Source organism: Bos javanicus, chromosome 1 (assembly GCF_032452875.1).
Source record: "Bos javanicus breed banteng chromosome 1, ARS-OSU_banteng_1.0, whole genome shotgun sequence".
Classification (NCBI taxonomy): Eukaryota; Metazoa; Chordata; class Mammalia; order Artiodactyla; family Bovidae; genus Bos; species Bos javanicus.
Window position 1 is genome coordinate 5,733,047 of NC_083868.1, and position 27,365 is coordinate 5,760,411.

A 27,365-nucleotide genomic window follows, 5' to 3' on the forward strand; every position below is an offset into this window, starting at 1 on the left:
TCTCTTTGTAACGTATGCAAATACTGAATCATTACATTGTACGTCTGAAACAACGATAATATGCCATTCATATCTCAATAAAAATGCAACTGGATAAGAGCAAAAGACCTAGCTGATGCTAGGGTGGCTGGGAATGAATGCTGAGTGAGATTTAAAGAGAGATTTCATGGAAGAATGACACATGGATCACGATGAAGAGAAGAGAAGAAAGACAATGACGGTAAAGTATAGAGCCAGGATCATCTGCACTTGTAGACCATATTTTGGGTATTGTCCATTCTGGAAAAGAGGGATATGGTGTGAGGAAATATTTTATAATGGTTTTCAGACTGTGAAATGGTTTTCACAGTTATGAAAGTTAATTTTTTCCCTTAGAAAGATCCATGCCACTCCTGAGATAAATTTTACTATATTTATAAATGGAAAGGATGCTTTGTATGCCATATGTAAAATCAAAATACTTTTCATCTTTGTAAACATATATATTATATATATTTACATTATATGTACATTTTTATTTTGTTTATTATAGTTATATATTATATACATGCAAATGGGAAATAAGTTATTTGAAGAACTTTATACATTCAAATTTAAAAATTTTGATCATTGTATTTAAATCTAGATGGAATTAATACATGACTATCCAAAGAGTGCTATGAAAATGAGAAATGAGAAAAAAATTTATGTGAAAACACTATCAAATATGAATGATGCAATATGCTTAGTAACGAAGAATTCTATTCAGGAAATTTTTACTTTGTGACTGTGCCGACTAAATTTGTGATTTTGACCACAATTTTTTTTTTTTCTAACTAAAAAAGAATGCAGTGAGTTCAAAGACCTTTTAGTCAGGCAGTTATGCGACCTCAAGCAATTTAATGAGTGTGTGCCTCTCCTTGTGTCAACGAACTGATTAACAATTTGCCTCCGGTAAATGCATAATTTCAAATGATACAAGGGAATGACCGTGTGTTTTACCACGTGTTGTGACCAGGGTATATAAGCATCCCTCCGCACGAGCTGACACCCACACTCAGGACCTGGTCTCGATCAGCAAACCGGACTCCCCACCCCTGACACCATGAGCCATTACAGCAACCACTACGGCGGCCTGGGCTACGGCCACGGAGGCTTTGGCGGCCTGGGCTTTGGCCGTGGCTGTGGATTCGGCAGCTTCCGCACGCGGGGCTTTGGCTTTGGCTCTGGCTTCGGCTTTGGCTCTGGCTTCGGAGGCTAGGGATGTGGCTCTGGTTTCAGAAGCTTTGGCTCTGGCTGCTGTTACAGTCCACTGTTCTTTAGAAGATGTGGTTTCTCCAGCTGTTACTAAACGCTGGCTCTAGAAACCCAACACCTGCTGCCAAGAATGGATTGAAACAATGTTATGCAGTTGAAGAACTGAAATTTTCCTAGGCCTATATACACCCAAACTTTAAGAATTTCAGAGAATTTATTATTTATGTATTAGTTATAAGCATGTCTATCTCATGTTTCCTGGCATTTGTTAGCTTGGGCACTGAAGGATGACCGATGTTGACAACCAATAAATTATCTAATTGGAAATACAAAATATGGATCTTTGGGGTTCATTTAACTCAGTATGTATACATACCTGTGTATAATTTTCTTATTTGTCAATCATAAACACAAGAATTTTCTCCTTTAATATTTTTATAAAACAGGACATGTTATATATATACACCTATTGATAGTTGGTAGTGTTCTGTTTCGGAGAAGGCAACGGCAACCCACTCCAGTACTCTTGCCTGGAAAATCCCATGGACAGAGGAGCCTTGGTAGGCTGCAGTCCACGGGGTCTCGAAGAGTCGGACACGACTGAGCAACTTCACTTTCGCTTTTCACTTTCATGCATTGGAGAAGGAAATGGCAACCCACTCCAGTGTTCTTGCCTGGAGAATCCCAGGGACAGAGGAGCCTGGTGGGCTGCCGTCTATGGGGTCACACACAGTCGGACACGACTGAAGTAACTAAGCGGCAGCAGCAGCAGTGTTCTGTTTTATTAAACCTGTAGTCAGAGCATAATTGCATTTCACAAATCTTAAAATCCATATTTCTAAATTTTTAGGAAGGATAAGCTCTGTTTTTCAGTGAATCTATTAATTATAAAGTATTATAACATTGTCCTATATTCATCATTTTCTGCTGGCATCTAGTGTGTTAGGTATGTAAGATAAGTCTGCGTAAAATGATCTAAAAGTCATTAAGAAACTGGATAGTAAAAATATGAACTTTGGCCACTCAACTTACTCATCTCATGCTCTTAAATCATCTTCATCATCATTACTGCATTGAAGTATTTGTAATTCAGTAAGAATTCATTGGAAAAATCCCTGATGCTAGGAAAGATGAGGGCAGGAGGAGAAGGTGGCAGCAGAGAACAGGGTGATTGTCTGGCGTCACCAGCTCAGTGGATATGAGTTTGAGGAAACTGTGGAGATAGAGAAGGACAGGGAATCCTGGCCTACTTCAGTTCACGGGGTCACAAAGAAATGGACACGATTTAGTGACAACGGGAACACAAACAAAAACACGAAACCCACAGAAATATTATCAAGGAGCAAAAAGTTGTTTATCTAGAACTGATCAAAATTTCCATTTGATAATTTTCTTAAAAGTTATATAAAGAGGAATGCAAATAAAAAATTATTCTTTCAAAAACAATCATTTCATTGCAATATAAGAAATGAGGAGTAGGTAAAATTCCAGATTTTCTAAATCGTTTTCCTAAAACTTCATGTTATCTTCAAGTAATGATATAAACCAAAGAGTATTTGGTATAAATTGGGCAAATATATTTTTAAAAAGGGCTTTCTGGGTGGCTCTGTGCTAGTGAATTACTTGCCAAGGCACGAGATGTGGGTTAGATGCTTGGGTCAGGAAGATCCCCTTGAGGTGGGCAACTCACTATAATATTCTTGTTGGGAAAATGCCTTGGAGAGCTATGCCTGGTCGGTTATGGTCCATGGGGTCACAAGATGTCAGAGATGACTGAAGCGACCAAGTCTGCACGCATGCAATCAGGTAATGGTTCCTAGTATATGGACAAGCCCTGCTGTTGCTGTTTAGTCCCTCAGTCATGTCTGACACTTTCTGACCCCATGGACTGCAGCACATCAGGCTTCCCTGTCCTTCACCCTTTCCTGGAGCTTGCTCAAACTCATGTCCATTGAGTCGGTGATGCCATTCAACCATCTCATCCTCTGTCAAACACTTCTCTTCCTTCCTTCAATCTTTCCCAGCATCAAGGTCCTTTTTTTGTTTGTTTTGTTTTATCAGATAAATCCTAGATGTATTCATATCTTCAGTAAACATTTTTATTATTTTTTATTTTTTTTTTTTTTTAATTTTATTTTTAAACTTACATAATTGTATTCATTTTGCCAAATATAAAAATGAATCCGCCACAGGTATACATGCGTTCCCCATCCTAAACCCTCCTCCCTCCCTCCCTCCCCATACCATCCTCTGGGTCGTCCCAGTGCACTAGCCCCAAGCATCCAGTATCGTGCGTCGAACCTGGACTGGCGACTCGTTTCTTACATGATATTTTACATGTTTCAATGTCATTCTCCCAAATCTTCCCACCCTCTCCCTTCCCACAGAGTCCATAAGACTGTTCTATACATCAGTGTCTCTTTTGCTTTCTCATACACCGGGTTATTGTTACCATCTTTCTAAATTCCATATATATGCATTACTATACTGTATTTATGTTTTTCCTTCTGGCTTACTTCACTCTGTATAATAGGCTCCAGTTTCATCCACCTCATTAGAACTGATTCAAATGTATTCTTTTTAATGGCTGAGTAATATTCCATTGTGTATATGTACCACAGCTTTCTTAACCATTCATCTGCTGATGGACAACTAGGTTGCTTCCATGTCCTGGCTATTATAAACAGTGCTGTGATGAACATTGGGGTACATGTGTCTTTCCCTTCTGGTTTCCTCAGTGTGTATGCCCAGCAGTGTGATTGCTGGATCATAAGGCAGTTCTATTTCCAGTTTTTTAAGGAATCTCCACACTGTTCTCCATAGTGGCTGTACTAGTTTGCATTCCCACCAACAGTGTAAGAGGGTTCCCTTTTCTCCATACCCTCTCTAGCATTTATTATTTGTAGACTTTTGGATTGCAGCCATTCTGACTGGTATGAAATCGTACCTCATAGTGGTTTTGATTTGCATTTCTCTGATAATGAGTGATGTTGAGCATCTTTTCATGTGTTTGTTAGCCATCTGTATGTCTTTTTTGGAGAAATGTCTCTTTAGTTCTTTGGCCCATTTTTTGATTGGGTCGTTTATTTTTCTGGACTTGAGCTGTAGGAGTTGCTTGTATATTTTTGAGATTATTTGTTTGTCGGTTGCTTCATTTGCTATTATTTTCTCCCATTCTGAAGGCTGTCTTTTCACCTTGCTAATAGTTTCCTTTGATGTGCAGAAGCTTTTAAGGTTAATTAGGTCCCATTTGTTTATTTTTGCTTTTATTTCCAATATTCTGGGAGGTGGGTCATAGAGGATCCTGCTGTGATGTATGTCAGAGAGTGTTTTGCCTATGTTGTCCTCTAGGAGTTTTATAGTTTCTGGTCTTAGGTTTAGATCTTTAATCCATTTTGAGTTTATCTTTGTATATGGTGTTAGAAAGTGGTCTAGTTTCATTCTTCTACAAGTGGTTGACCAGATTTCCCAGCACCACTTGTTAAAGAGATTGTCTTTAATCCATTGTATATTCTTGCCTCCTTTGTCAAAGATAACGTGTCCATATGTGCGTGGATTTATCTCTGGGCTTTCTATTTTATTCCATTGATCTATATTTCTGTCTTTGTGCCAGTACCATACTGTCTTGATAACTGTGGCTTTGTAGTAGAGCCTGAAGTCAGGTAGGTTGATTCCTCCAGTTCCATTCTTCTTTCTCAAGATTGCTTTGGCTATTCGAGGTTTTTTGTTTTTCCATACAAATTGTGAAATTATTTGTTCTAGCTCTGTGAAGAATACTGTTGGTAGCTTGATAGGGATTGCGTTGAATCTATAAATTGCTTTGGGTAGTATACTCATTTTCACTATATTGATTCTTCCAATCCATGAACATGGTATATTTCTCCATCTATTAGTGTCCTCTTTGATTTCTTTCACCAGTGTTTTATAGTTTTCTATATATAGGTCTTTAGTTTCTTTAGGTAGATATATTCCTAAGTATTTTATTCTTTCCATTGCAATGGTGAATGGAATTGTTTCCTTAATTTCTCTTTCTGTTTTCTCATTATTAGTGTATAGGAATGCAAGGGATTTCTGTGTGTTGATTTTATATCCTGCAACTTTACTATAGTCATTGATTATTTCTAGTAATTTTCTGGTGGAATCTTTAGGGTTTTCTATGTAGAGGATCATGTCATCTGCAAATAGTGAGAGTTTTACTTCTTCTTTTCCAATTTGGATTCCTTTTATTTCTTTTTCTGCTCTGATTGCTGTGGCCAAAACTTCCAAAACTATGTTGAATAGTAATGGTGAAAGTGGGCACCCTTGTCTTGTTCCTGACTTTAGAGGAAATGCTTTCAATTTTTCACCATTGAGGATAATGTTTGCTGTGGGTTTGTCATATATAGCTTTTATTATGTTGAGGTATGTTCCTTCTATTCCTGCTTTCTGGAGAGTTTTTATCATAAATGGATGTTGAATTTTGTCAAAGGCTTTCTCTGCATCTATTGAGATAATCATATGGTTTTTATTTTTCAATTTGTTAATGTGGTGTATTACATTGATTGATTTGCGGATATTGAAGAATCCTTGCATCCCTGGGATAAAGCCCACTTGATCATGGTGTATGATCTTTTTAATGTGTTGTTAGATTCTGATTGCTAGAATTTTGTTAAGGATTTTTGCATCTATGTTCATCAGTGATATTGTCCTGTAGTTTTTTTTTTTTTTTTTTTGGGATCTTTGTCAGGTTTTGGTACTAGGTTGATTATGGCCTCATAGAATGAGTTTGGAAGTTTACCTTCCTCTGCAATTTTTTGGAAGAGTTTGAGCAGGATAGGTGTTATATCTTAAGGAATCAGTTCTTTGCATCACATGGCCACAGTATTGGAACTTCAGCTTCAAAATCAGTCATTTCAATGATTATTCAGCACCGATTTCATTTAGGTTTGATTGCCTTGCAGACCAAGGGAATCGTAAGAGGCTTCTCCACTACCACAGTACAAAAGCATCAATTCTTCGGCTCTCAGCCTTCTTTATGGTACAACTCACGCATCCATACATGACTGCTAGAAAAACCGTAACTTTGACTATATGGACTTTGTCGGGAAAGTAATGTTGCTGATTTTTAATATGCTGTCTAGGTTGGTTTAATATGCTGTCTAGCTTTTCTTCCAAGGAGCAGATGTCTTTTAATTTCATGGCTGCAGTCACCATCTTCAGTGATTTTGGAGCCCAAGAAAATATAGACTCACTCTTTCCATTGTTTTCCAATCTATTTGTCATGAAGTGATGGGACCAGATGCCATGGTTTTGGTTTCATAAATGTTGAGTTTTAAGACAGCTGTTTCACTATCCTCTTTCACTTTCATCAAAAGGCTCTTTAGTTCCTCTTTGTTTTCTGCCATAAAGCTGGTGTCATCTGCATATCTGAGGTTATTGATATTTCTCCCAGCAATCTTGACTCCAGCTTGTGCTTCATCCAGCCCAGCATTTCACATGATGTACTCTGTATAAAAGCTAAATTAGCAGGGTGACAATATACAGCACTGATATACTCCTTTCCCAATTTTGAACCGGTCCATGGTTCCAAGTGCGGTTTTAACTGTTGCTTCTTGCCCTGCATACAAGTTTCTCAGGAGGTAGGTAGGGTGGTTTGATATTCTCATCTCAATAAAAATTTTGCACAGTTTGTTGTGATACAGTTGGATGGCATCACTGACTCAGTGGACATGAGTTTGTGTAAACTCCTCTGGGAATTGGTGATGGACAGGAAGGACTGGGCATGCTGCAGCCAACGGGGTCACAAAGAGTTTGACACAACTGAGTGATTGAACTGACCTGACCGACACAGCCAAAGGTTTTAGCACAGTAAATGAAGCAGATGTAGATATTTTTCTGGAATGCTCTTGCTTTTTCGATGATTCAACAATTCTTAGCAATTTGATTTCTGGTTCCTCTGTAATTTCTGAATCCAGCTTGAACATCTGGAAGTTCTTGGTTAATGTATTGTTGAGGTCTGGCTTGGAGAATTTTGAGCATTAATTTGCTAGGATGTGAGATAAGTGCAATTGTGTAGTAGTTTGAACATTCTTTGGCATTTTCTTTCTTTGGGACTGGAATAAAAACTGACGTTTTCCTGTCCTGTGGCCATTGCTGAGTTTTCCAAATCTGCTGGCCATTTCTGGGTTGCACAGAGTCGGACATGACTGAAGTGACTTAGCAGCAGCAGCAGCAGCTGGCATATTGAGTGCAGCACTTTAACAGCACCATCTTTTAGGATTTAAAATAACTCAGCTGGAATTCCATCACTTCCACTGACTGGGAATGAATGGTGAGTGAGATTTAAAGAGAGGTTTCAGAGAAGAAGGATACATGGATCGTAAAGAATAATAGAGAAGAAAGATAGTAACTATAAAGCATAGAGTCATGATCATCTGCATTTTAGACCATATTTGGGTATTGTCCATTCTGAAAAAGCAGATTATCATGTGAGGCAATATTTTATAGTGGTTTTCAGACTGGTTATGCAACTGAGTTTTTTCACTTGGAATGTTCCTTGCCACTTCTGAGAGCAATGTTACTATATTTATAAACAAAAAGGATGCTTTGTATGCCATATGCCAAATCAAAATAGTTTTCTTGTGTGTGTATGCATATATATTATACATATGTATGCTCTATGTACACATAATATTTGTATATTAGATGTATATATTATGGATATGCAAATAGGAAATACATTTGACATTTATTTGAAGAATTTTATATATTTTGTAGATTTAAATTTAAAAATGTTGATCATTGTACTTAAATCTAAGTGGAATTAATACACAACAATCCAAAGAATGCTATGAAAATGAGAAATGAGGGATTATTTTATGAGAAAACTCTGTCAAATATAAGTGATGCAATATGCTTAGTAAGGAAGAATTCTATTCAGGAAATTTTTACTTTGTGACTTTGATGACACAAATTTGTGACTTTGACAACAATTTTCTTGTTCTCTAACTAAAAAAGAATGCAATGAGTTCAAGGACCTTTTAGTCAGGCAGTTATGCGACCTCAAGCAATTTAATGAGTGTGTGCCTCTCCTTGTGTCAACGAACTGATTAACAATTTGCCTCCGGTAAATGCATAATTTCAAATGATACAAGGGAATGACCGTGTGTTTTACCACGTGTTGTGACCAGGGTATATAAGCATCCCTCCGCACGAGCTGACACCCACACTCAGGACCTGGTCTCGATCAGCAAACCGGACTCCCCACCCCTGACACCATGAGCCATTACAGCAACCACTACGGCGGCCTGGGCTATGGCCACGGAGGCTTTGGCGGCCCGGGCTTTGGCCGTGGCTGTGGGTTCGGCAGCTTCCGCACGCGGGGCTTTGGCTTTGGCTCTGGCTTCGGCTTTGGCTCTGGCTTCGGAGGCTAGGGATGTGGCTCTGGTTTCAGAAGCTTTGGCTCTGGCTGCTGTTACAGTCCACTGTTCTTTAGAAGATGTGGTTTCTCCAGCTGTTACTAAACGCTGGCTCTAGAAACCCAACACCTGCTGCCAAGAATGGATTTGAAACAATGTTATGCAGTTGAAGAACTGAAATTTTCCTAGGCCTATATACACCCATCCTTTAAGAATTTCAGAGAATTTATTATTTATGTATTAGTTATAAGCATGTCTATCTCATGTTTCCTGGCATTTGTTAGCTTGGGCACTGATGGATGACTGATGTTGATGACCAATAAATTAATTAATTGGAAATGCAAAATATGGATCTTCAGGGTCATTTAATTTAGTACATATACATACCTGTATGTAATTTTTCCATTTGTCCATTATAAATACAAGAATTTTCTCCTTAAATAGTTTTATAAAAACAGATCTTGTTAGATATAACTGTGGGTAGCGTTTCATTTTATTAAAACTGTGGTCAGAGCCCACTTCCATTTCACAAATCTTAAAATCCATATTTCTAAATTTTTAGAAAAAATAAGCTCTGTTTTTCTGTGAATCTATTAAATATAATTAGTGTTATAATGTTGTCCTGTATTCATCATCATCCTTTGCTTTCATCTAGTTTAAGCATGTAAGAGAAGACTGAGTAAAATGATTTAAAAGTCATCAAGTAATTGGAGAGGAAAAATATGAACTTTGTCCAGTCAACTCAGTATTTCACCCTCATATCACCTGCATCATCATTACTACACTAAAGTATTTGTAATTTAGTAAGAACTCGTTGGAGAAAAAAAGATGTGGGCAGGAGGAGAAGGTGGCAGCAGAGAATAAGGTGATTGTCTGGCATCACCAGCTCAATGGATATGTGTTTGAGGGAACTGTGGAGATAGAGAACGACAGGGAATCCTGTTAAACCATAGCTTTGACTATATGGACCTTTGCTTGGAAAGTAATATCTCTGCTTTTTAATATGCAGTCTAGGTTGATCATAGCTTTCCTTCCAAGGAGCAGGTATCCTTTAATTTCATGGCTGCAGTCACCATCTTCAGTGATTTTGGAGCCCAAGAAAATAAAGTCTGTCACTGTTTTCATTGTTTTCCCATCTATTTTCCATGAAGTGATGGGACTGGATGCCATATTTTTTAGTTTTTTGAATGTTGAGCTTTAAGACAGCTTTTTCACTATCCTCTTTCACTTTCATCAAAAGGCTCTTTAAGTCCTCTTTGCTTTCTGTCATAAAAGTGGTGTTATCTGCATATATGAGGTTATTGATATTTATCCCAGAAATCTTGATTCTGGCTTGTGCCTCATCTAGCCCAGCATTTCACGTGATGTACTCTGTAAAAAAGCTAAATAAGCAGGGTGACAACATACAACCTTGAAGTACTCCTTTCTCAATTTTCAACCAGACCATTGTTTCAAGTGAAGTTTTAACTGTTGCTTCTTGATCTGCATATGGGTTTCTCAGGAGGCAGGAAAGGTGGTTTTGTATTCTCATCTCTTGAAGAATTTTCCACAGTTTGTTGTGATCCACACAGTCAAAAGCTTTAGTGCAGTCACTGAAGCAGAAGTAGATTTTTTTCTGGAATGCTCTTGCTTTTTCTATGGTTCAGTGATTCTTGGCAATTTGAAATCTGGATCCTCTGTATTTTCTAAATCCAGCTTGAACAACTGGAAGTTCTCGGTTTACGTATCATTGAAGTCTGGCTTGGAGAATTTTGTGAATTAATTTGCTAGCATGTGAGATGAGTACAATTGTGCAGTAGTTTGAATATTCTTTGGCATTGCCTTTCTTTGTGATTGGAATGAAAACTGACCTTTTCCAGTCCTGTGGCTGCTGCTGAGTTTTCCAAACTTGCTGATATATTGAGTGCAGTACTTTCATAGCATCGTCTTTTAGGATTTGAAATAGCTCAGCTGAAATTCCATTACCTCCAATAGCTTTGTTTGTAGTGATTCTTCCTAAGGCTCACTTGACTTTGCACTCCAAGATGGCTGACTCTATGTGAGTGACCACACCATCATGGTTATTTGGTTCATTAAGATCTTTTTTGTATAGTTCTTTCATGTATTCTTTCTACCTTTTCTTAATCTCTTCTGATTCTGTTAGATCCATCCTGTTTCTGTTCTTTATTGTGCCCATTCTTCCATGAAATAGTCACTTTAAATCTCTAATTTTCTTCAAGAGATCTCTAGTCTTTACCACTCTATTGTTTTCCTCTATTTCTTTGCATTGTTCACTTAGGAAAGCTTTCTTATCTGTCCTTGATATTCTTTGGAACTTCACCTTCAGATGAGTATATCTTCCTTTCTTACTTTCCCTTTAGTTTCTCTTTTCTCAGCTATTTGTAAGGCCTCCTCAGGCAACCCTCTTGCCTTTTTGCATTTCTTTTTCTTGGGGATGCTTTTGATTACCACCGCCTGTAAAATGTCATGAACCTCTGTCCATAGTTCTTTAGGCAATTTGTTTATCAGATTTAATCCCTTGAAATCTATTTGTCACTTCTGCTGTATAATCATAAGGGATTTGATTCCCTACTTTCTTCAATTTAAATCTGAACTTGGCAATAAGGTGTTCCTGATCTGAGCCACAGTCAGCTCCCAGTCTTGTTTTTGCTGACTGTATAGAGCTTCTCCATCTTTGGCTGCAAAGAATATAATCATCTGACTTCAATATTGACCGTCTGGTGATGTACATGTGTAGATTTGTCTCTTGTGTTGTTGGAAGAGGGTGTTTGTTATGGTCAATGTGTTCTTTGGCAAAATTCTACTAGCCTTTGTCCTGGTTCATTTTGTACTCTAAGACCATATTTGCCTGTTACTCGAGTTATCTCTTGACTTCCTTCTTTTGTATTCCAGTCCCCTATGATGAAAGGACATCTTCTTTTGGTGTTAGTTCTAGAAGGTCTTCTAGGTTTTCATGGAACCATTCAACTTCAGCTTCTTCGGAATTGGTGGTTGGGGCATAGACTTGGGTTACTGTGATACTGAATGGTTTGCCTTGGAAATGAACAGAGATTATTCTGTCTTTTTTGAGATTGCATCCAAGTACAGCATTTTGGACTCTTTTGTTACCATGAGGGCTATTCCACTTCTTCTAAGGGATTCTTTCCCCTAGTAGTAGATATACTGGACATCTGAATTAAATTTGCCCATTCTGGTCCATTTGAGTTTGCTGATTCCTAAAATGTCAATTGTCCACTCTTGCCATCTCCTCTTGACCACTTCCAATTTACCTTGATTTTTAATTTTATGTTTTTATATTATTATTGTCTTGTAATTACACAAATAAATCATGCCATATTTCATTTTTGAGCATTTTGTAAAAAATTGTAGAATGTATTGCATTTTATCTCACGTGAGCACAGTTTTTTTCACTGGAAATAACATAAATTAGCACCCATCACATTCAACCAATAGATTTACTAAATCATTCATGGGATGCTTAGCTTTGTTAGATTTTTTTTTATCATTCAATTTCAAAATGACTCATTGTGAAAAATATAATTTTTGCCAACTATTTTCTTTTTCAGAATAAAAATAAAGCTTGATAAAGGAGAAAACAGGATTTAACAGTAAGATTAACAAGTCCTTTGAGTTAAATACACCTTTAAAACCTGAAAATCATTTCAGTTCATAATTCACCCTAAAGGATTATCACAAGTTGTGCAATATAAAATTTATTTTTTCATTAATTCAACAAACATTCTTGCTTGGTAAAACAATAAACAAATCCAGTAGATTAAATGCATTATTAGGAATGTTATAAAAATGGTAACTCAAAAGATATTCATGGGGAGTTCCCTGGTTTCTTAGGGATTAGGATTGTGAACTTTTACTGCCTTGGCCAGATTTAATCTCTGATTGTAAAACTAATATCCCACAACCCACGCAGGAGGGCAAAAATTTAAAAAAGAACAGTTTGCACCCTCTTGTTCACTGAAGCATTATTTACAATAGCCCAGATATGGCATCAATCTAAGAGACAATAAAAATAAATGGATAAAGAAAATGTGTTTTATATATATATAAAGTGTAACATTACACAGTCTTAAATCGTTCTACTTGTAAGAACATAGATGGACTTTGAAGGCGTTACACTAAGTGAAATAAGTAAGACACAGAAAGAAATATATCGTATGATTTCACTTATATGTGGAATTAAAAAACAAAACAAAAAGTTCATAGATACACAGAACAGGTTGTTGGTTGGCAGAGCAGGAGTGAGGGGTGGGCAAAATAGATGAAACTAGTCAGAAGTTACAAACTTCCAGTTACAAAATAGATGTCATCGGATACTATATTGTATATTTGAAAGTTACTAAGACAACAAATTGAATAGTTTTTAACACAGGAAAAAATTTAACTCCTGTGTGGTGATGTATTTAACTAGACTTATTATAGCGATCACTTTGCAAGGTATGCAAATACTAAATCATTGTGTTGTACATCTGAAACTAATATATGTCATTTATAACTCAATAAAAATACTATTTATAAGCCTTAAAACGAAGCCACAGTAAAAAAACATAACAAAATCCTCAGTAATAATTTAAATCGTGGAAAGTGATATGGTATTAAAGACCCAAGTCCAAGATATGATTAGATCCAGAGGAGCTTAAACATGGGTTGGGTCTGCTCTCTTCACAGAGTGAGCCAAGGAACAGCAGAAGACTGGCCAACAGCTTCTAATACCTTTCTCCTGTCTCAGTCATTTCATCACTGCACATTCATTTTTGGAGATTTTCAAGAGATCAAGATTTTGAGATGCTCTGTTAAAAAAACTGTATGATTTTAAGGGAAGACAAACTTTATTTTAAGGCTAAACTTTAATGAGTAGGTAATGGATTACGAAAAAAAAAAATTTGCCTATTGCCTGAGAGAAAATAAGGGACTGAGACAAACAGAATTGCTAAAGAAAATTTAAGATCAAAAATATTATGACAAAAGTAAAGACATGAGTAGAAGGATAAAATACTAATTGGAACAAGTGGATAAAAACAAAAGACATAGCTGATGCTAGCATGCCTGGGAATGAATGCTGAGTGGGATTTAAAGAGAGGTTTCCCAGAAGAAGGATACACGAATAATGAAGAAGAGAAGAGAAGCAAGATAGTAACTGAAAAGGCATAGAGCCAGGATCATCTGCACTTACAGGCCATATTTTGGTTATTGTCCCTTCTGGAAAAGAGTGTGTGAGGCAATATTTTATAATGGTTTTCAGACTGGTTATGAAAGTGAGTATTTTCCCTTGGAAAGTTCCTTGCCACTCCTGAGATAAATTTTATTAAATTTATAAACCGAAAGGATGCTTTGTATGTCATATGTAAAAACAAAATAGCTTCTTTGTGTGTATATGTATATATATTATATATATTTACATATCTGTACATATTGAATTAGTATATTATATATATATTATAGATATGCAAATGGGCAATAAAACTGACAATTATTTGAAGACTTTTATAGATTTAAATTTTAAAATTTTGATCATTGTATTTAAATCTAGGTGGAATTAATACACAACAATCCAAAGAATGCTATGAAAATGAGAAATGAGAAAAAAACTTATGAGAAAACACTATCAAATATGAATGATGCAATATGCTTAGAATAGAATGAAGAATTCTATTCAGGAAAATTTTACTTTGTGACTATGCCAACACAAATTTGTGACTTTGACGACAAATTTTTTTTTCTTTAATTAAAAAAGAATGGAATGAGTTCAAGGAACTTTTAGTCAGGCAGTTATGCAAGGTGAAGCAATATAATGAGTGTGTGCCTCTCCCTGTGTCAGCAAACATTAACAATTGGCCTCCCTTAAATGGACAGTTTGGAATGGTACAAAGGAATGGCGTCATGTATCACCATGTGTTGTGACCAGAGTATATAAGATCCTTCCGCACATGCTGACATCCATACTCAGGACCTGGTCTTGAACAGCAAACCGGACTCCCCACCCCTGACACCATGTGCCATTACAGCAACCACTATGGAGGCCTGGGCTACGGCTACGGAGGCTTTGGCGGCCTGGGCTTTGGCCGTGGCTGTGGATGCAGCAGCTTCCGCTCGCTGGGCTTTGGCTCGGGCTTCGGAGGCTACGGATGTGGCTCTGGTTTCGGAAGCTTTGGGTCTGGCTGCTGTCACCGTCCACTATTCTTTAGAAGATGTGGTTTCTCCAGCTTCTACTAAACTCTGGCTGTAATAACCCAACATCTGCTACCATGAGTGGATTTGAAACAATGTTATTCAGTTGTTTAAACTGAAATTTCCCTAGGCCTGTATACACCCAAATCTTAAGAATTAAAGAGAATTTATTATTTATTTATTAGTTATAAGCATCTCTGTCTCATGTTTCCTGGAATTTGTTAGCTTGGGCCCTGAGAAATGACTGATGTTGATGACCAATAAATTATCTAATTGGAAATACAAACTATGGCTCTTTGGGTTTCATTTAACTCAGTATGTGTATATACCTGTATGTAATTTTTCTGTTTGTCAATTAGAAATACAAGGATTATCTCCTTTAATATTTTTATAAAACAGGTCGTGTTAGATATATCTTTTTATAGTTGGTAGTCATCTGTATTATTAAAACTGTAGTCAGAGCATACTTGGAGTTTCACAAATCTTAAAATCCACATTTCTAAATTTTTAGGAAAAATAAGCTCTGTTTTTCTGTGAATGTATTAATTATAATGTGTGTCATAATGTTGTCCTATATTCATCATCTTCTGCTTTCATCTAGTTTGTTATGCATGTAAGATAAGGGAGTAAAATGATCTAAAAGTCAAAAAACTGGATAATAAAGATACGAATTTTGGTCACTCAACTCACTCATCTCACCCTCTTATATCATCTGCATCATCATTACTGCACTGAAGTGTTTGTAATTCAGTAAGCACTCATTGGGAAAAACACGGATGCTGGGAAAGATGAGGACAGGAGGAGAAGGTGGCAGCAGAGAATAAGGTGGTTGGATGGCATCACCAGTTCAATGGATATGAGTTTGAAGAGACTTTGGGAGATACAGGAAGACAGGGGAGACTGTCCTACTTCATTCAGTTCATGGAGTCACAAAGAGACGGACATTATTTGGTGACTGTACAACAACAAAAACAAAAACACTAAATGCACAGTAATGTTATCAAGGAGAAAAAATTGTTTATCTACAAGCAATCAAAATTTTCATTTGATAATTTAAAAAAAAATCATTTAAAGGGGAATTTAAATAAAAGATCATTATTTCAAAACAATCATTTCATTGCAATATAAGAAACAAGGAATAAGTAAACTACCAGATTTTCTAAACTGTTTTCCTAAAACTCAGTGATGTCTTCAGATGATGATATAAAATAAATAATATTTGTTATAAGTTGAGCAAATATAGTTTTAAAAAGGGCTTTATGGGTGGCTCAGTGGTAACGAATTACTTGCCAAGGCAGGAGACGTGGGTTAAATGCTTGGGTCGGGAAAATGCCCTAGAGGTGGGCAACTCACTGCAATATTCTTATCGGGAAAACCCTATGGAGAGAGGAGTTTGGTGGGCTATGGTCCATGGGGTCACAAAGAGTCAGACATGACTGAACTGACTGAATATGCGCACTTGCAATCAGATGATAGTTCCTAGTATATGGACAAGCCCTAATGCTGTTGTTCAGTCCCTCAGTCATGTCAGTCTCTTTGAGACCCCATGGACTGCAGTACACCAGGCTTTCCTGTCCTTCACCCTTTACCAGAGCTTGCTCAAACTCATGTCCATTGAGTCAGTGATGCCATTCAACCATCTCATCCTCTGTTGAACACTTCTCTTGCCTTCAATCTTTCCCAGCATCAGGGTCTTTTCTAATGAATCAGTTCTTTGCATCAGGTGGCCAAAGTATTGGAGCTTCAGCTTCAGCATCAGTCCTTCCAAAGACTATTCAGAACTGATTTCCTTTAGGATTGATTGGTTTGATCTCCTTGAAGTCAAAGGGACTCTCAAGGGTCTTCTCCAGCACCACAGTTTGAAAACATGAATTCTTTGGTGCTCAACCTTCTTTACGGTCCAACTCCCACATCCATATATGACTACTGGAGAAACCACAGCTTTGACTATATGGACCGTTGTCAGCAAAATAATGTCTGTACTTTTTAATATGCTGTCTAGGTTTGACATAGCTTTTCTTCCAAGGAACAAGCATCTTTTAATTTCATGGCTGCTGTCACCATCTTCAGTGATTTGGGAGCGCAAAAAATAATGTCTGTCACTGTTTCCATTGTTTCCCATCTATTGGCCATGAAGTGATGGGATGCCATGAAGATGCCATGATCTTCGTTTTTTGAATGTTGAGTTTTAAGCCAGCTTTTTCACTATCCTCTTTCACTTTCATCAAAAGGCTCTTTAGTTCCTTTTTGCTTTCTGCCATAAGAGTGGTGTCATCTGTATATCTGAAGTTATTGATATTTCCCCTGACAATCTTGATTCCAGTTTGTGCTTCATCCAGCCCAGCATTTCACATGATGTACTCTGATCAGTTCAGTTAGTTGAGTCACTCAGTCGTGTCCGATTCTTTGTGACCCCATGAACTGTAGCACGCCAGGCCTCCCTGTCCATAACCAACTCCCGGAGTTCACTCAAACGCATGTCCATTGAATCTGTGATGCCATCCAACTATCTCATCCTCTGTTGTCCCCTTCTCCTCCTGCCTCCAATTCCTCCCAGCATCAGGATCTTTTCCAATGAGTCAGCTCTTCATATCAGGTGGCCAAAATATTGGAGCTTCAGCTTCAGCATCAGTCTTTCCAATGAACACCCAGGACTGATCTCATTTAGGATGGACTGGTTGGATCTCCTGCAGTCCAAGGGACTCTCAAGAGTCTTCTCCAAGACCACAGTTCAAAAGCATCAATTCTTCTGCACTCAGCTTTCTTTATAGTCCGCCTCTAACACCCATACATGACCACTGGAAAAACCATAGCCTTGACTAGATGAACCTTTGTTGACAAAGTAATGTCTCTGCTTTTTAATATGTTGTCCAGGTTTGTCATAACTTTCCTTCCAAGGAGTAAGCATCTTTTAATTTCATGGCTGTAGTCACCATCTGCAGTGATTTTGGAGCCCCAAAAAATAAAGTCTGCCACTGTTTCCGTTGTTTCCCCATCTATTTGCCATGAAGTGATGGAACCAGATGTCATGATCTTGGTTTTCTTAATGTTGAGCTTTAAGCCAACTTTTTCACTCTCCTCTTTCACTTTCATCAAGAGGCTCTTTAGTTCTTCACTTTCTGCCATAAAGGTGGTGTCATCTGCATATCTGAGGTTACTGATATTTCTCCCAGCAATCTTTATCCCAGCTTGTGCTTCTTCCAGCCCAGCGTTTCTCATGATGTACTCTGCATATAAGTTAAATAAGCAGGGTGACAGTATACTGCCTTGACGTACTCCTTTTCCTATTTGGAACCAGTCTGTTGTTCCATGTCCAGTTCTAACTGTTGTTTCCTGACCCACATACAGGTGTCTCATGAGGCAGGTCAGGGGGTCTGGTATTCCCCTCTCTTTCAGAATTTTCCACAGTTGATTGTGATCCACACAGTTAAATGCTTTGGCATAGTCAATAAAGCAGAAATAGATGTTTTTTTGGAACTCTCTTGCTTTCTCCATGATCCAGTGGATGTTGGCAATTTGATCTCTGGTTCCTCTGCCTTTTCTAAAACCAACTTGAACATCTGGAAGTTCACAGCTCATGTATTGCTGAAGCCTGGCTTGGAGAATTTTAAGCATCACTCTATTAGCATGTGAGATGAGTGCCAGTTGTGCGGTAGTTTGGGCATTCTTTGGCATTGCCTTTCTTTGGGATTGGAATGAAAACTGACCTTTTCCAGTCCTGTGGCCACTGCTGAGTTTTCCAAATTTGCTGGCATATTGAGTGCAGCATTTTCACAGCATCATCTTCAGGATTTGAAATAGCTCAACTGGAATTCCATCACGTCCACTAGCTTTGTATGTAGTGATGCTTTCTAAGGCCCACTTGACTTCACATTCCAGGATGTCTGGCTCTAGGAGAGTGATCACACCATCATGATTATCTGGGTCCTGAAGATCTTTTTTGTACAGTTCTTCTGTGTATTCTTGCCACCTCTTCTTAATATCTTCTGCTTCTTTATAGTTGACATTACTTTGTCAACAAAGGTCCATCTATTCAAGGCTATGGTTTTTCCAGTGGTCATGTATGGATGTTAGAGTTGGACTATAAAGAAAGCTGAAGGTTAGGTCCATAGCATTTCTGTCCTTTAATGAGCCCACCTTTGCATGAAATGTTCCCTTGGTATCTCTAATTTTCTTGAAGAGATCTCTAGTCTTTCCCATTCTGTTGTTTTCCTCTATTTCTTTGCATTGATCCCTGAGGAAGGCTTTCTTATCTCTCCTTGCTATTCTTTGGAACTGTGCATCAAATGGGTATATCTTTCCTTTTCTTCTTTGCTTTTTGCTTCCTTTCTTTTCACAGTTATTTTTAAGGCCTCCTCAGACAGCCATTTGGCTTTTTTGCATTTCTTTTTCTTGGGAAATGTCTTGATTCCTGTCTCCTGTACAATATCATGAACCTCTGTCCATAGTTCATCAGATACTTTGTCTATCAGATCTAGTCCCTTAAACCTATCTCTCACTTCCACTGTATAGTCATAAGGGATTTGCTTTAGGTCATACCTGAATGGTTTAGTGGTTTTCTCCACTTTCGTCAATTTCAGTCTGAATTTGACAATAAGAAGTTTCTGATCTGAGCCACAGTCAGCTCCCAGTCTTGTTTTTGCTGACTGTATAGAGCTTCTCCATCTTTGGCTGCAAAGAATATAATCAATCTGTATAGAAGCTAAATAAGCAGGGTGACAATATATAGCCTTGAAGTACTCCTTTCCCAATTTTGAACCAGTCCATTGTTCCAAGTGAAGTTTTAACAGTTGCTTCTCGATCTGCATACAGGTTTTTCAGGAGGCAGATAAGGGGGTTTGATATTCTCACCTCTTTAAGAATTCTCACAGTGTTGTGATCCACACAGTCAAAGCTTTAGCACATTCAATGAAACAGAAGTAGTTTATTTTTTCTGGAATTCTCTTGCTTTTACTATGATTCAGTGATTCTTGACAGTTTGATCTCTGGATCCTCTGTATTTTCTAAATCCAACTTGAACATCTGGAAGTTCTCGGTTCATGTACTCTTGAGGCTGGCTTGGAGAATTTTGAGAATTAATTTGCAAGCATGTGAGATGAATGCAATTGTGCAGTAGTTTGAACATTCTTTGTCATTGCCTTTCTTTGGAATTGGAATGAAAACTGACCTTTTCCAGTCCTGTGGACTCTGCTGAGTGTTCCAAATTTGCTGGTCATATTGAGTGCAAGACTTCCACAACATCATCTTTTGGATTTGAAATAGCTCAGCTGGGATTCCATCACCTCTGATAGCTTTGTTCTTAGTGATGCTTCTTAAGGCCCGCTTGACTTTACAGTCTAAGATAGCTGGCTCTAGGTGAGTGACCACACCATTGTGGTTATCTCGTTCAATAAGATTTTTTTTTTTTTTAAATAGTATTTTGTGTATTCTTTCCACCTCTTCTTAATCCCTTCTGATTCTGTTAGGTCCTTGCTCTTTCTATGCATTACTGTGCCCATCTTTCCATGAAATGTTCCCTTGGTATCCCTAATTTTCTTCAAGACAGCTCCATTCTTTCCCATTCTGTGTTTTCCCCTATTTCTTTGCATTGTTCACTTAGGAAAGCTTTCTTATCTGTCCTTGATATTATTTGGAACTTCACCTTCAGATGGGTATATCTTCCTTTCTTCTTTTGCCTTTAGCTTTTCTTCTTTTCTCAGCTCTTTGTAAGGCCTCCTCAGGCAACCATTTTGCCTTTTTGTATTTCTTTTTCTTGGGGATGCTTTTGATCACCACCTCCTGTACAATGTCATGAACCTTCATCTATAGTTCTTTAGGCACTCTATCAGATTTAATCCCTAGAATCTATTTGACACTTCTACTGTAGAATCATAAAGGATTTGATTCCCTACTTTCTTCAATGCAAATCTGAACTTGGCAATAAGGTGTTCCTGATCTGAGCCACAGTCAGCTCCCAGTCTTGTTTTTGCTAACTGTATAGACCTTCTCCAGGTTTGACTGCAATTAATATATTCATCTGACTTTGGTATTGACTGTCTGGTGATGTACATGTGTAGATTCGTCTCTTGTGTTGTTGGAAGAGGGTGTTTGCTATGACCAATGTGTTCTCTTGGCAAAACTCTATTAGCCTTTGTCCTGCTTCATTTTGTACTCTAAGGCCAAACTTGCCTGTTACTCGAGTTATCTCTTGACTTCCTTCTTTTGCATTCCAGTCCCCTATCATGAAAAGGACACATTTTTTTTGATGTTAATTCTAGAAGGTCTGGTAGATTTTCATGGAACCATTCAACTCCAGCTTCTTTGGTATAGTGGTTGGGGCATAGATGGGTTACTGCGCTATTGAATGGTTTGCCTTGGAAATGAACAGAGATTATTCTGTCATTTTTGAGATTGCACCCAAGTACAGCATTTGGACTCTTTTGCTACTATGAGGAGCATTCCACCTCTTCTAAGGGATTCTTTCTCCTAGAAGTAGATATAATGGGCCTCTTAAATTTGCCCATTCTGGTCTATTTTAGGTCACTGATTCCTAAAATGTCAATGTTCACTCTTGCCATGTCTTCTTGACCACTTCTAATTTACCTTGATTTTTAATTTTATATTTTCATATTATTATTGTCTTTGAAATTACACAAATAAATCATGCCATATTTCATTTTTAGCATGTTTTTAAAAAATTGTAGAATCTACTGGATTTTACTTCATGTGACCATAGCTATTTTCTCTGAAGATAACATAAATTAGCTCCCATCACACTCAACCTAGTAGATTTACTAAATCATTCATGGGATTCTTAACTTTGTTAAATTTTTCATCATCATTTGACTTCAAAATGACTAAATGTGAAAAATATAATTTTGGCCAACTATTTTCTTTTTCAGAATAAAAATAAAACTTGATTAAGGAGAAAACAGGAATTAACAGTAAGATTGATTAGTCCTTTGAGTTAAATATTCCTTTAAAACCTGAAAGTCATTTCAGTCTGTAAGTCACCTTAAAGAATTATCACAAGTTGTGACATATGAAATAATTTTTTTCATTACTTCACCAAATATTTTTGCTTGGAAAAACAATAAACAAATCCAGTAGGGTAAATTCATTATTAAGAATGTTGTAAAAATGATAACTCAAAAGATATTCGTGGATTGTTCCCTGGTTTCTTAGGGGTTAGGATTGTGAACTTTTACTGCCGTGGCCAGATTCAATCTCTGGTTATGAAATTGATATCCCACAAGCCACGCAGCAGGGCAAAAATGAAAAAAAGAAATGTTTTGCACCCTCTTGTTCACTGAAACATTATTTAAAATAGCCCAGATATGGCATCAGCCTAAGAGACAATAAATATAAAGAAAATGAATTATATATATATACATATATATATATATATACACACAAAGTGTAACATTACACAGTCTTTTTTTTAAATTTTATTTTATTTTTAAACTTTACATAATTGTATTAGTTTTGCCAAATATTACACAGTCTTAAAAAGAAATCTTTCTACTTGTAAGAACATAGATGGATTTCGAAGGTATTACACCAAGTGAAATAGGTAAGAAAAAGAAAGACAGATATCATATGATTTCACTTGTGTGTGGAATTAAAAAACAGAAACAAAAATCTGAGCTCATATATACAGAGAACAGGTTGTTGGTTGGCAGAGGCAAGAGTGAAGGATGGGCAAAATAGGTAAAAGTGGTCAGAAGTTACAACTTCCAGTTACAAAATAGATGTCATGGGATACTATATTGTACATTTGAAAGTTATTAAGACAGCAAATCTTAATAGCTTCTAACACAGGAAAAAATTTAACTCCTGTGTGGTGATAAATTTAATTAGATTTTTTGTGGTGATTGCTTTGCAATGTGCGCAAATACTGAATCATTATGTTGTACATCTGAAATGAATATAAAATATGTCATTTATATTTCAGTAAAAATGATATTTATAAGCCTCAAGACAAAGCCACAGTAACAAAACATCAAAAGCCTCAGTAGTAATTTAAATCATGGAAAGTGAAATGGTGTTAAAGACCCAAGTCCAAGATATGATTAGATCCAGAGGAGCTTAAACATGGGTTGGGTCTGCTCTCTTCACAGAGTGAGCCAAGGAACAGCAAGACTAGCCAACAGCTTCCAATACCTTTCTCCTGTCTCAGTCATTTCATCACTGCATATTCATTTTTGGAGATTTTCAAGAGATCAAGATTTTGAGATGCTCTGTTGAAAAAGCTGTATGATTTTAAGGGAAGACAAACTTTATTTTAAGGCTAAACTATAATGAGCAGGTAATGTATTAGGAAAAAAATATTTGCCTATTGCCTGAGAGAAGATAAGGGACTGAGACAAACAGAATTGCTAAAGAAAATTTAAGATCAAAAATATTATGATAAAATTAGAAACATGAGTAGAAAGAAAAAATACTGATTGGAACAAGCGGATAAAAACAAAAGACCTAGCTGATGCTAGCATGCCTCGGGATGAATACTGAGTGGGATTTAAAGAGAGGTTTTCCAAAAGAAGGATACATGGATCATGAAGAAGACAAGAGAAGAGAGATAGTAACTGTAAAGCATAGACCCAAGATCATCAGCACTTTTACACCATATTTTGGGTATTGTCCATTCTGAAAAAGAGGATTATCATATGAGGCAATATTTTATAATGGTTTTCAACTGGTTATGAAAGTATTTTCCCTTGGAAAGCTCCTTTCCATTTCTGAGATAAATTTTACTATATTTATAACAAAAAAGTTGTTTTGTACATCATCTGTAAAATCAAAATAGCTTTCTTGTGTGTGTATGCATATATATTATATATATGTATATTATATGTATATATTATATACATGCAAATGTGAAATAAATTTGACATTTATTTGAAAAATTTTACATATTTAAATTTTAAATTTAGATCATTGTATTTATTAATTTTTTTTAAATTTTATTTTATTTTTAAACTTTACATAATTGTATTAGTTTTGCCAAAGGATCATTGTATTTAAATCCAGGTGGAATTAATACATGAGAAACCAAAGAATTCTAGGAAAAGGAGAAATGAGAAAAAAATGTTATGAGAAAACATTGTCAAATATGAATGATGCAATATGCTTAGTAATGAAAAATTCTGTTCAGGAAATTTTTACTTTGTGACTGTGCCAACACAAATTCGTGACTTTGATGACAAATTTTTTTTCTTTAATTAAAAAAGAATGTAATGAGTTCAAGGACCTTTTAGTCAGGCAGTTATGCAACCTCAAGAAATTTAATGTGTGTCTCTCCTTGTGTTAGCAGGTTAATAATTTGCTTCAGGTAAATGCCTAATTTGGAATGAAACAAAGGAATGACCACGTGTTTCACCACGTGTTGTGACCAGGGTATATAAGCATCCCTCTGCACGAGCTGACACCCACACTCAGGACCTGGTCTTGATCAGCAAACCGGACTCCCCACCCCTGACACCATGTGCCATTACAGCAACCACTACGGAGGCCTGGGCTACGGCTACGGAGGCTTTGGCGGCCTGGGCTTTGGCTGTGGCTGTGGATGCGGCAGCTTCCGCTCGCTGGGCTTTGGCTCTGGCTTTGGAGGCTACGGATGTGGCTCTGGTTTCGGAAGCTTTGGCTCTGGCTGCTGTCACCGTCCATTGTTCTTTAGAAGATGTGGTTTCTCCAGCTTCTACTAAACTCTGGCTCTAGTAACCCAACATCTGCTTCCATGAGTGGATTTGAAACAACATTATTCAGTCGAAGAACTGAAATTTCCCTAGGCCTATATACACCCAAACCTTAAGAATTTCAGAGAATTTATTACTTATTTATTAGTTATAAGCATCTCTGTCTCATGTTTCCTGGAATTTGTTAGCTTGGGCCCTGAGAAATGACTGATGTTAACGACCAATTAATTATCTAATTGAAAATACAAACTATGGCTCTTTGGGTTTCATTTTACTCGGTATGTGTATATCAGATCAGATCAGTCACTCAGTCGTATCCCACTCTTTGCAACCCTATTAATCGCAGCACGCCAGGCCTCCCTGTCCATCACCAAGTCCCGGAGTTCACTCAGACTCACGTCCATCGAGTCAGTGATGCCATCCAGCCATCTCATCCTCTGTCGTCCCCTTCTCCTCTTGCCCCCAATCCCTCCCAGCATCAGAGTCTTTTCCAATGAGTCAACTCTTCGCATGAGGTGGCCAAAGTACTGGAGTTTCAGCTTTAGCATCATTCCCTCCAAAGAAATCCCAGGGCTGATCTCCTTCAGAATGGACTGGTTGGATCTCCTTGCAGTCCAAGGGACTCTCAAGAGTCTTCTCCAACACCACAGGTCAAAAGCATCAATTCTTCACCACTCAGCCTTCTTCACAGTCCAACTCTCACATCCATACGTGACCACAGGAAAAACCATAGCCTTGACTAGATGGACCTTTGTTGGCAAAGTAATGTCTCTGCTTTTGAATATGCTATCTAGGTTGGTCATAACTTTCCTTCCAAGGAGTAAGCGTCTTTTAATTTCACGGCTGCAGTCACCATCTGTAGTGATTTTGGAGCCCAGAAAAATAAAGTCTGACACTGTTTCCACTGTTTTCCCATCTATTTCTCATGAAGTGGTGGGACCAGATGCCATGATCTTCGTTTTCTGAATGTTGATGTGTGTATATACCTGTATGTAATTTTTCTATTTGTAAATTAGAAATACAAGGATTATCTCCTTTAATATTTCTATAAAACAAGTCATGTTAGATATACCTTTTTATAGTTGGTAGTCATCTGTATTATTAAAACTGTAGTCAGAGCATACTTGCATTTCATAAATCTTAAAATCCACATTTCTAAATTTTTAGGAAAAATAAGCTGTTTTTCTGTGAATCTATTAATTATAATGTGTGTCATAATATTGTCCTATATTCATCATCTTCTGCTTTCATCTAGTTTGTTATGCATGTAAGATAAGTGAGTAAAATGATCTAAAAGTCATTAAAAAAACTGGATAGTAAAAATATGAACCTTGGCCACTCAACTCACTCATCTCACTTACCTTTTAAATCACCTACATCATCATCACTACACTGAAGTGTTTGTAATTCAGTAAGAACTCACTGGAAAAAACACTGATGCTGGGAAACATGAGAGCAGGAGAAGGTGGCAGCAGAGAATAAGGTGATTGGATGGCATCACCAGTTCAATGGATATGAGTTTGAGGAAACTCTGGGAGATAGAGAAGGACAGGGAAGCCTGGCCTACTTCAGTTCATGGGGCACAAAAAGTCAGACATGATTTAGTGACTGAACAACAATGAAAACAAAAACACTAAATACATAGAAATATTATCAAGGAGCAAAAATTCTACAACTGATCAAAATTTCCATCTGATAAGTTTAAAAAAATCATATAAAGAAGAATGTAAATAAAACATTATTCTTTCAAAAACAATCAATTCATTGCAATATAAGAAATGGGGAACAGTTAAAATTCCAGATTTTCTAAATTGTTTTCCTAAAACTTAATGATATCTTCAGATAATGATATAAACCAAATAATATTTGGTATAAATTGGGCAAGTATAATTTAAAAAGGGCTTTCTGGGTGGCTCAGTGGTAATGAATTACTTGCCAAGGTACAAGATGTGGGTTAGATGCTTGGGTCAGGAAGATCCCCTAGAGGTGAGCAACTCACTTCAATATTCTTTTTGGGAAAATCCCATGGAGAGATGAGCCTGGCGGGCTCTGGTCCATGGGTTCACAAAGAGTCAGATATGACTGAAGCAACTGAATATGCACCCATGCAATCAGGTAATAGTTCCTAGTATATGGACAAGCCCTACTGTTGTTTAGTCCCTCAGGCATGTCTGACTCTTTGTGACCCCACGGACTGCAGCACACTAGGCTTCCCTGTCCTTCACCCTTTACAGGAGCTTGCTCAAACTCAGGTTCATTGAGTCAGTGATGCCATTCAACCATCTCAACCTCTGTCAAACATTTCTCCTCCTGCCTTCAATCTTTCTCAGCATCAGGGTCTTTTCTAATGAGTTAGCTCTTCTCATTAGTTGGCCAAACTACTGGAGCTTCAGGGCTTCCCTGGTAGCTCAGCGGTTAAAGCGTCTGCCTGCAATGCAGGAGACCCGGGTTCAATCCCTGGGTTGGGAAGATACCCTGGAGAAGGAAATGGCAACCTACTCCAGTATTCTTGCCTGGAGAATCCCATGGACGGAGGAGCCTGGTGGGCTACAGTCCACAGGGTCGCAAAGAGTCTAGCATCAGTCCTTTCAAAGAATACTCAGGATTGATTTCCTTTAGGATTGACTGGTTTGATCTCCTTGCAGTCCAAGGAACTCTCAAGAGTCTTCTCCAAACTTTGAAGTTTGAAAACATAAATTCTCCGTTGCTCAGCCTTCTTTATTGTCGAACTCCTACATTCATATATGACTATTGGAAAACCATAGCTTTGACTATTTGGACCTTTGTTGGCAAAGTACTGTCTGTACTTTTTAACATGCTGTCTAAGCTTATCATAGCTTTTCTTTCAAGGAGCAAGCATTTTTTTTTTTTTTTT

At 37.3% G+C, this 27,365-nt stretch overlaps 1 protein-coding gene and 1 non-coding gene across 2 annotated transcripts; both read left to right on the forward strand.

The window, feature by feature from the left end:
• Positions 1-24,162: 24,162 nt before the first annotated feature.
• LOC133254090 (keratin-associated protein 19-3-like) lies at positions 24,163-24,640 on the forward strand. The gene has a single exon (XM_061428129.1). The coding sequence runs from the start codon at positions 24,278-24,280 to the stop codon at positions 24,497-24,499; it is 222 nt and encodes a 73-aa protein (XP_061284113.1). The 5' UTR covers positions 24,163-24,277; the 3' UTR covers positions 24,500-24,640.
• Positions 24,641-26,887: 2,247 nt separating this feature from the next.
• On the forward strand, positions 26,888-26,959 carry TRNAC-GCA (transfer RNA cysteine (anticodon GCA)). Its single transcript has one exon. It is a non-coding gene; the product is annotated as a tRNA-Cys (tRNA).
• The last annotated feature ends 406 nt before the right edge of the window (positions 26,960-27,365 follow it).

Coding starts and splice junctions, on each gene's coding strand:
- LOC133254090 (XM_061428129.1), top strand. CDS start 24,278: ATGTGCCATTACAGCAACCACTACGGAGGCCTGGGCTACGGCTACGGA.